Source organism: Protomyctophum bolini, assembly GCF_963924005.1.
Source record: "Protomyctophum bolini genome assembly, chromosome: 12".
Taxonomy (NCBI): Eukaryota; Metazoa; Chordata; class Actinopteri; order Myctophiformes; family Myctophidae; genus Protomyctophum; species Protomyctophum bolini.
In genome coordinates, this window is record NC_137873.1 from 31,529,074 (window position 1) to 31,540,012 (window position 10,939).

Consider the following 10,939-nt stretch of genomic DNA (forward strand, 5'->3'; position numbering starts at 1 on the left):
CAACTATACATCTCCTGACATGATGTAGCTTTGGACCAAAACATAGCCACATAAATAATGCATCACATCACATCAAATATAAACAATTGTATTTAACTATCATCATCATTAATATTTAATATCAATGGTCTTTTGGCAGGTGTGTGCTGTGAACAAAACACTAAAATAACAATTTTCTTCTGCCTATTTCACATAACCAGTAAAAAAAAGAAAAGAAAAAGGGGAAAGAAAATCACACCCAAGTGCAACTCCGTGTGGGAGTCCCCGGGGTGTCCCCGGAAGTTCCAGACCCACAGGAACGCGGCCAGGGTGTCGCCTCGCGTCCGAAACAGTCGAGAAATGCCAGAGTTATCGTGTGGGGGTCCCCGGAACATCCAGACTCTCAGGAACGCACCCAGGGGGTCAGCCCGGTTCTGGCGAGCCGCCCCGCATCCAGAATGGTTGAGAAATGACAGAGTTACCATGTGGGGGTCCCTCTACTGTACTGTACTGTACTGTAACACCCCAAATCATCATATATACAGTTAATATGTGTAACAGTGGGGCTGCGTAACATTGACACTTGGTTGTGAAAACCAACAAAAGCTATGTTCATGCTCGGACAGACCCAGCCAGCCAGGGACAGACCCAGGGACCCAGGGACACACATAGCTGTATATAGGAGTGGTTGCACCACTCAAAAAGAAGAAATAAAATACCCCTTCACAATGAGACAACAAGGAACAAATAATCCTGACAAATTATACTCTGGGAAATGCCCATGTTAATAAATAACTTCAATGTAAAAATGTCCCATACAGCACTTTAGACACCCCTATAGTTTAATGAGAAGGGACAACATGTTTTGAACTGGTTGAAACATGTTGGCACTTTTTATAGAATTATCTTTTGTTTTAACTTTACCTCCTCTCCTCCATATTTAATTTTTTAGTGCTCAGATCCCCTCTTTCTTTTAACTTCTCAGTAGATGTTTGGCATATTTCCATGCTGTTGTCTAAGAATAACAAGGTGACATTTGCTTATGGACTTTTATGGGTGTTTTGTATTCCATCATATTCAAAACCTTAATGATGTCACACTCTTGTCAGCGTGTATTGGTTATGTTATTTTGACTTGTTGTGAGAAAGCATTTGTATGCGTGTAATAAAAAAGAAGAAAAATATAATTGTATTTTCTGTATTTAAGGATTATTGTATCTAAATTGATTCATGATATTGCCATTTTGTAAAAATTAAATAAATACTGTACAGCTATATAACTAGAACACATTTTTTCTTTCCTTAATGTTTGTATCACTGACTCAAGGGCGTTAAAACAATTGTGTTGCCACCCTTATGTTCAACATAATTATTATTTTCATTATAAAACAATGTAAATTCACATGAAACATTTTACTGTGACATTAGTGCTCGCATCAAGTATAGGCTATTAATGCAACAGTACAAAACCAATATTGTGTCACACATGCATTGCGTCTATAAAACCAGGTTGTGGTTTTGGAGGAAAGGTTATGATATCCATTATACGACATTCATTGTGACCTATTTGATATTTGACACGTCTATGTTTTCCCCTCTGCTCGCGGTTTAAGCCACCAAGCGAGTTCCTTTGACCTAAAACAGACTAAGCCTGGCTCCCACACTGGCACAGCAGCCCACATCTTGCAGATTATGCTAAAGTTTTGTGTATAGACTGAACGGTTTGACTTCTCTAAACACCTGTGTCACATTACGCGTTTTTGTCCGTCAGTGTATCACTTAAAAGGGAAAGCCCCCATATATGGTGCCCAGGTCTTGTGACAACACGTGGCATTTTTTAGTTCCCCGATAAATTCCCACTATGTTCAACCGGCTTGGTAGGAATGCATGCTTGAGAGTGCAGAACTGGTCTTTTGCTTTATGTTTGTAGCAATATATGCGTATGGGAATTGAGGTTGAAACATAAAAGGACAAAACAATGTAGGCCTACACATAAAAATACCCATAAGCATATAGTATTAAGCACACACACACACACACACACACACACACACACACACACACACACACACATGAATCAATTAATGAATCAAATTAATTCATTCATCAAAATTGCGGCCTGTGCCCAGCACCATGCCAAAGCTTTTTCCTGCAGGAAACACTGCTTGTGGTTGTAAATATATTGTTTATCCGTGTTGCGAGGATGAGGGGGTACCTGGAAAAATATCTACCCCAAAAGGGGTACCTGGTCCAAAAAAGTTTGGGAACCCCTGCCCTAAAGGGCGAGGTCGGTATATATACAGTATATAAGAGTAGAGGTACGTGGCATATTATGTCACAGATCAACTCTTTATTATTGCATGTATTGTAATCTGATTCTGATTGAATCTGACAGTAGATTGCATAATATTACTGTAACACAATACTCATGTTGCATCACTGTGTTGAATTAAGCCATGAAGCTCTTAAGAGCTGACTGTGCACAGGTCCATAGTCTGCCCCATTATGTCAATAACAGTTTGTTGATCTCTAGGAGGAAATATTTCTTTATATTAAATGACTAATATGACTAATGACTATGATCAGCCATGCAGTACACACACACACACACACACACACACACACACACACACACACACACACACACACACACACACACACACACACACACACACACACACACACACACACACACACACACACACACACACTGCAGTCAACATGTGAATAACATGCATACATTACATGAAAGATATTATATAATTACAGTTTACAATTCTTATTTTAGGCAATTTAGGCATCTTAATCCAGCGTGACTTGCAATAAGCAAGAACGACACAAGATAATACATCAAAGAAAGATTGGGAGTGAGTCTGCAATTCCAATTGCAAGCGAGTATGGTTACTCTCTAAGATTTCATTCCTGCGATTGCCGTGACTGATAGCAGTTCCTATTTTGTCTCTCACGGGGAAAGTGAGGGGGAAGTTTTGTGATGCAACAGTTAATGATGCGTGGGTCACCAGGACAGGAAAACCCAAGTCCTCTATGAGGGTTTGGAGTTTCCTGCCTCTCAGGCGATATAAAGCTGCATGGGACCAGCACCTCTCCACATTACCTCCTCCACACCTCCAAGACAGGTGCCCACATGATATCTACACCATCACGACAGGAGAAAAGAAGATATACACCTCTAAAACAGGAGAAAAAGAAGATATCTACACCTCGAAGACAGGAGAAAAAGAAGATATATACACCTCTGAGACAGGAGAAAAAGAAGATATCTATACACCTCTAAGACAGGAGAAAAGAAGAGATCTGCTCCTACACCCAAAGACAGGAGAGCACAGAACCCCGGCGCAAACCAAAGACCACAGTATTAGCCATGGTGCACATCAGGACTCCAATGCTGTCCCTTCTCATGCTCCTGGCTGTTGGCCTGCTGGCAACGCACGCATCTGCTGCAAGTAAGTATAGGCCTATGCTTTGTTACATGTGTTTTACTGTGGACCAGTTGTATTGGTCTTGCATCGGTTCCGAATCCCGAATCGAAATGTAAATCATATTCAATGTTTGCACATACAAGGAATTTAGTCTCGGTGAGGATGGTGTATTGGACTGAATTGTGACCATATTAAAGCATTCACATGGCATACATTCACATGTTCTAAATAATAAAACAAGTAAGCTGGCCCTGATAATTGGTCAAGTGCTGCGTCTTCTGCCGTTATACGGTCGGCAGCTAACCAAAAACAGTCATTCTGTAAGTAATGAATGAATGAATTATTGCATGTGTACAGTACACAGTATAGGAAATAGTAGTGCATTCCACAGCCCACTAGCAATGTATACAGAAGGTAATAGTGTCAAAAGCATAAAGTTATGGAGAGTAGTATAGTAGCAGTTTAAATATGTTAAATAAAATGTTTAACTTTCTGATTGTCTTTTGCTTGGCAGGACGACCACCTCGACGCTGCTGTACAACCTACGGCAACGTGATCATACCATTCGGTGCCATCAAAGGCTACTCAGTCCAGACAATCAATGGGTTGTGTAACATCGACGCTATCATGTGAGTATACTATAGTATGAACTGAAATATGAACTGAATGCAGATCTGACTGTATAACCGGAACAGTGCGTGGGCCCCATAACCACTGAAACCCTCAGGGCACTATTCTGTACTAGTGTCTTTTTTGTTTTCTGTTATAGTAGGGAAAGCATTCGCTGAAAATAGCCTATATATGCCCTATATCTTGCACCACCCCTTATCCCTAAACTTATTTGCAATTTTTTACTATTTTAAAACATTTTACAAATAGCCTACAAGCTAACAACGTGTCGAGTCTGTCGACTAGTTGAACTATTTTTAAATGTTTTAAAATAGTAAAAAATGGCAAATAATTAAGTTTAGGGATAAGGGATGGAGCCCTATATCTACAAGCTCACAACGGGTCCCGAGTCCAGACACGTTGTGAGATTGTAGATCGGCTATTTTCAGCGAACGACTTCCCCGCAATACGCATGCTGGGGTTTTAAGTGGTTTAAGTGGTTAAAACTAATAATTTTGTTTTACATTTATTTTATTTTATTTTTTACATCTACATTTATTTGACAAATAATATATACATGTAATATATATTATTTAATTACATTTAAAGGCCAATATTTCTACAGATTGCCACAAATTCCTACCTTATGACACCTATGTGTCATTTTTTTGGCACAAACAAGAATGGAATGGTAAATTTAGGTCTGATAATGACGTGTATGATAAAATATTGCCTACTTAAAAAAAAAAGACATGCATTTCACCCCCACAGACTAGAGGTTTCGGTGCCCACTGGACCCGAATGATCCGTTGTAAAACCTTCTGGCTGTCGTATATACAGCAGGTTGGGGCAAAATGCCCCAGGCATGAATTCAGTAAACTAATATGTTGTGTTGTTTCTTTGCAGTTTCCTCTTAAAAAAGGGCAAAGAGGCGTGTGTTGACCCATCCCAGGACTGGGTGATGGACATTATCAACCGCCTACGGTAAATACAGTATACCATAAATAAATAAAACTAAAGGTTTACACCATAATTTACTGTATGTTCATATTAGAAAGTGTGTAACATCAGTTTTACATACCCAACACAGTGTAACTTATACACAATAGCCATAATAACAATAGCCATAATTTTCTTTTTCAGGTACAAAGTACAGAGGATGCATTCCAAGACTAACAAATGAATACATCTATAGGCTCATATGGAATGAGAAGGATATCTTGTATATTATTCTATTTTTTTAATATATTTTGGGCTCTATGGAATGAGAAGGATATTTTTTATATTCTATTTTTTTTAGATTTTGGGCTCCAGCGTAGCTCTTCCATATACTATACGACTGTCTACTCTATATGTTTTGAATTTTGATCTGTATTTTGTTAAACAAAAATATTGTTAATACTTACAAAAGCAATTTTGCTGTGCAATACGGGTTGTGTGAGCTCAGTTGTAAGAGCACCAAACACAATATTTGTGTTTTTCTGACTGTATTTTCTGACTGTATTTTTCTGCATTGTCTATGTTTGTAGAAGAAAAAGTTGCAATGTTTGTAACTGTTACTGTACATGGTGCCAATAAATGTTTTGTGAATGAATCATCTCTCCAGTGATCGGTTCAAACAAAGTGTACGGTAGCAACTAATGCGAAGCAGTAGACTACTACATTATTGTGAATAATATAACATGTTCTGCACAGATTGTCCGAATTGTGAGTGAAATTCCATTGGTGAAAGCTTTCAGGATGAAGTGACATCAGCATGAGGAAGTGTCGATGACGAGGACAGGGAATTTACGGGAAGTAGAAATACAGGTATTTCCAGACGGTAGTGGAAAAAGTACTCAAATTTCTTTAAGTAAAAGTATCAATACTGCAATGTAGAAATACTCTGTTAGTAAAGGTCCGGAATTAGTAGCCTACAAATAGACCCTTATGGGTCTGTAACTCTGAGAGTGGTGTAGCCTACAAATAGACCCTTATGGGTCTTTAACTCTGAGAGTGTAGCCTACAAATAGACCCTTATGGGTCTTTAACTCTGAGAGTGTAGCCTACAAATAGACCTTTATGGGTCTGTAACTCTGAGAGTGTAGCCTACAAATAGACCCTTATGGGTCTTTAACTCTGAGAGTGTAGCCTACAAATAGACCCTTATGGGTCTATAACTCTGAGAGTGTACAAAATATTTGTACACTCTCAACACAATGCAGAAAATATGCTCTCATAGCAGTGTGTGTGTGTGTGTGTGTGTGTGTGTGTGTGTGTGTGTGTGTGTGTGGCGAAGACGCTGTTACCTGTACCCCTGAAGGGTGTCTGGGTATTTGTTCGGGATTTGCTGATTGCATTCTGTACGGTACCTTGTAAATATTTGTGTCCTTGTATTTGTATCTCTTATGTGGACATAAATAAATGATTCAAATGTGTGTGTGTGTATACGTGTCACGTGTGTGCCTGCGTGCGTGCATGCGTGCGTGCATGCGTGCAGTAGCTGTTTAACCCATGTCTATATAGTATAGACTATAATCCATAAATAATGTACTAATTATATTGTAATAATTAAATTCTTATGAAGTTTTCTGCTTATAACTGCAACTACATGATATAGTTGTTATAAGCAGATTATAATGGATTTATAGGCTACTTCTGTGACTGTCCTTATGTCTTAAGATTGCCATAAAGCTTCATGAGGCATTATAACTCTAATTATAGTGTTATTATATACACAGCTTAATGCATGGTAGGGTCCATGTAGCCCTGGTTGCACTTTATATTTAATCATCTGTATATGTGTCTTGTGATAATGACTGTTGTTATGTATGTTGTAGGCTACTGTTTGTAATGTCTTTGAGAGCTTTTATTATCTGCTGTAAAACGAAGTGCCCAGTTTTGGACATTGATGTAATTTCATTTGTACACTCTCAGATTTACAGACCCCTAAGGGTCCATTTGAACCCTGATGGTCCCCGGACCAGAAACTGAGAGCCAGTTTATTGCAATGTCATCATGACTATTTAGTTGAACACAGTTTTTTGTCACTGTCATTTGCACAAAAAAACATGAACATATTTAAGCACTCAAATATAAACACTACAAAATACTAAAATTAATGGAAATGAGGGCGTAGCTAAACAGCATAGTTATAATTTATATTCATATCGTCTATAAAACGGATTTCATTGCTCTCCGTATAGGAGTTGGAATAGCTGAGCTCTACTAAGTCTATAAGCCTTTTGAACACTAGATGGAGCTGTTGCTTCACCGCCTTCACTTCAAAGCCGTGGAAATCTTTTTTTGCGTTCTCTCTCCTGATTGGAAATATCCAACCTGTGTTACTGAAACAGAATAAAGAACTTACCAGTATATGCGTTAGCCCTTAGCCGTTAGGAAGATAGTCCGACTTCTACATTGTTTTACTAATTCTAAAAAATAAAGAAAATGTACACTATAGCCTGGCTCAAAGTAGCTCTTAGCCTACTTTACTGCTTCTATAGCCAGTAAAGGCTATAGCCTCAAAGCCTCAAAGCCACTTGAGAGGCCTACTGGAACACATGGTTGCCGATGGCCAGGAGGATCATGTTCAGACATGACATGTGCTCAATAAACTGAAGTCCAAAAGTGTCCGTTGAGTTCATAAACAAACGATATGTAGGCGGAGCCGCGGCGGCCTATTATTATAATATTCATAGCCGATCTGTCACCTCATGCAGCATATACAATAAATAAGCCTAGCCTACAAATAACTAAACAGTCAGACGCACAGGATACAGACCTCAAAACACAGTTGAAAAACAGTTTGCCTCTGCCAATCAGAAACACCTGTTGCTTGCCTTGATTAAATACTCTGTTGACCGTGCCCTGCAATGTGACATCATCAAATGAGTGCTAAAACAACAGACATCATAGCCTATGGCTCTTACCTTATACACCTATTACTCTATGCCTTGGCTTAAACCCATGCAAGGACTTATTTAGTTATTTCAGTGTTATCGACTTGAAGTGATTCTTGAGCATACTGTATCAGTCGAATACAGTATCCCCCAAGCTTCTTAACCACTTAATCTCTGCAAAAGTAAGAAAAAAAAAAAAAAAGTATAGTATAGTATAGCATATTATGCAACATTTTTTAAATGTCATTGTTTTGTTGAAAATGTAAATGTTTTTACTTAGAAAATAGGGATTGATACTGCAGGAGTAGGTATAGGACAGTGGCTACATAAAGGTCATGCACTTGCATAATTTTAAAGCCTGTCAATGTTTGCATAATAGTAGGCTGTGTATTATGTGTTGTATGGTGACTCTGTGACTCAATGACTCTGTTGCACATTGGTAGAACACAACAATGTCTGGAATATGTTCAGAATATGTAACCACCTGAGCATCTTCATGAGGCAATGTCAAAATCCAATCACTTTCTCTTTGATAATTTTGTGCTGATTGAGTGCTGAGTAAATTTAAAAAAGGTTAATCAGGTGTAACAAAATACAAAATCAAATCAAATCAATCAACAGCCTTACACGAGGGACACCAAAGATCCTATACATTCTGTCGAGGATAAAATATCTGTGTGAAAATGAGGCCACAGGTGAACAGCATCCATCACATCACAGTGTCTGCTGGTATAGACAGATCTCCAAGTAGACTATACTTAATTATTACAGTTGCTTTTCTTGATTCATATACACAGGCTACACAGCAGTGTTCCTATATGAATCACACGATTCTCAAATCTAGGTTGTAAAGTGGTGGAAAAGTAAAAAACAAATTTGACAAACAAACAGTCTTCCCAAAGCAACGGATGCAATGAACAAAGAAAGACACAGACAGACACGCCTGCATGGCTAATGAAATATAGCTGTCATCCGTCTGCCCAAAGTGGACGAATTCATCAAAGCTGAACAAACTGTAAACTGTGCTTTTCCCCCCTCCTCTCTCTCTCTCTCTCTCTCTCTCTCTCTCTCTCTCTCCTCTCTCTCTCCGGTCGCATGCATGAATACATCGCAAACGAACGCTCCCAGTCCCAGAACAGTCCATGCTCCCTCCCAGCCATTATTACATCACCATCATCATCATCACTGTTCTGCACGACTGCACAGAGTGCTTCTCTATGAATAATACAGAGGGGGGGGGGGGGGGGGGGGGGGTTGTTGGTTCTGGTGGGACTGGAATGGGGGCATGTGGGGGTTGATTACTTCTAAAACAGTGCATGTTTTCAACCCTTTTCATTATTATCAAAGTCCATTATTTGTTTGGCATTTGAGCCACGGACCATGCACCAATGCATGAGATTTAGCCTCGCAGACCCCAAAACATTGAATATTTTGTTACCGTTGGATAATATTTTGTCCACAATTCCATGCTGTATTGATGTTGTTGGCACCATAAGAGAGATAACAGGCAAACGTTGATCAAAATAACAATTCTTCTACACTCTGTAATTGTGTATACTTCTTGTAAATTAAGGCCGATAGGCTAATGCAGATGTTTAACAATAATTTAACTCTTGGCCTTTACCTATATATGTCATCATTAGCTGCTGGGGACCACCTGGAAGCACCTCAAGGACCACTGAGTTAAAAGACATGGGGAGAGAGACGAGCACCATATCAGGAAAGCAAGGATTCAGGAGGGATGAATTGGAGAAGCGAGCGTTCTACCGATGGAGCGTTCTGCTTAACCCATTTTGGGCGGGACCCCCTTTTGGTGTTTTAACTAAGCATTATTTTATACTTTAGCTATTTTTGAAAAATCGAAAATCTTGGAATATATATTCTTTCAAGAGAAAGACTTTTTTTTCTCTACGTCAGGCCTACTCCTGTTATGACGGTGCATGCCCCGCGCCGGAACTACAGGCTACTGTAGCCAACCTATAAGCTGAGCATGTTGCATCGCGACTCGCTGTGATCTTATTAATACATCGGTTATTTCCGTGCGCAAGGCACACACCTGCATGGTATAAAACGGGCTTCATAAACACCACAGTAAAGTTTCACCAGCTTGGGGGATCATAACTGACCCCATCATGACCTCGCCTTCTTCAGAACCTGCAAATGACCATAACAAACACCACATCATCTGAATGACCTGCATGTCAAACACCACATCATCTGAATGACCTGCATGACAAACACCACATCATCTGAATGACCTGCATGACAAACACCACATCATCTGAATGACCTGCATGTCAAACACCACATCATCTGAATGACCTGCATGACAAACACCACATCATCTGAATGACCTGCATGACAAACACCACATCATCTGAATGACCTGCATGACAAACACCACATCATCTGAATGACCTGCATGACAAACACCACATCATCTGAATGACCTGCATGTCAAACACCACATCATCTGAATGACCTGCATGACAAACACCACATCATCTGAATGACCTGCATGTCAAACATCACATCATCTGAATGACCTGCATGTCAAACACCACATCATCTGAATGACCTGCATGACAAACACCACATCTTTATTGAGTCACACAGCAGATAAATCCCTAATGTGCCCGTATGGCAAATATTTTAGTTTTTTTTCCATAATTTGTTTGAGCACCGACTGTATATTATTATGTACTATACATACCGGTACTAATATACATCACGGTCTTGCAGAATCCTGAAAGAAATGGCTGTTATTTCTTTCAAACATCTTCAGACAAGCTTGCCTAAATGTATATAGGCTATATAACTACAGCAAATTGCATTACTTATAGTGCACTCCCTTAAATTTCTTAAGTGATTTAATTGTTTTTAGCTTGACACTTGCTTTGGCAATGTAAACGTACATGTTCATGTATCATGCCAAGAAAGCTCCTTTGAATGTAATGTAATTGTACAATGCAGTAGTTCCCAAACCTTTTAGCTCAAGAGCCAAAAGAGATTAGACGTTTTCCTGCGACCC

General features: G+C 39.2%; 1 protein-coding gene across 1 annotated transcript; it reads left to right on the forward strand.

Annotated features, from left to right (window-relative positions):
* Positions 1–3,106: 3,106 nt before the first annotated feature.
* Positions 3,107–5,297, forward strand: LOC308325265 (C-C motif chemokine 4 homolog). Its single transcript, XM_080777742.1, has 4 exons — positions 3,107–3,442; positions 3,933–4,047; positions 4,934–5,011; positions 5,171–5,297. The coding sequence occupies exons 1-4, from the start codon at positions 3,361–3,363 to the stop codon at positions 5,208–5,210; spliced, it is 315 nt and encodes a 104-aa protein (XP_080633868.1). The 5' UTR covers positions 3,107–3,360; the 3' UTR covers positions 5,211–5,297.
* Positions 5,298–10,939: the final 5,642 nt, after the last annotated feature.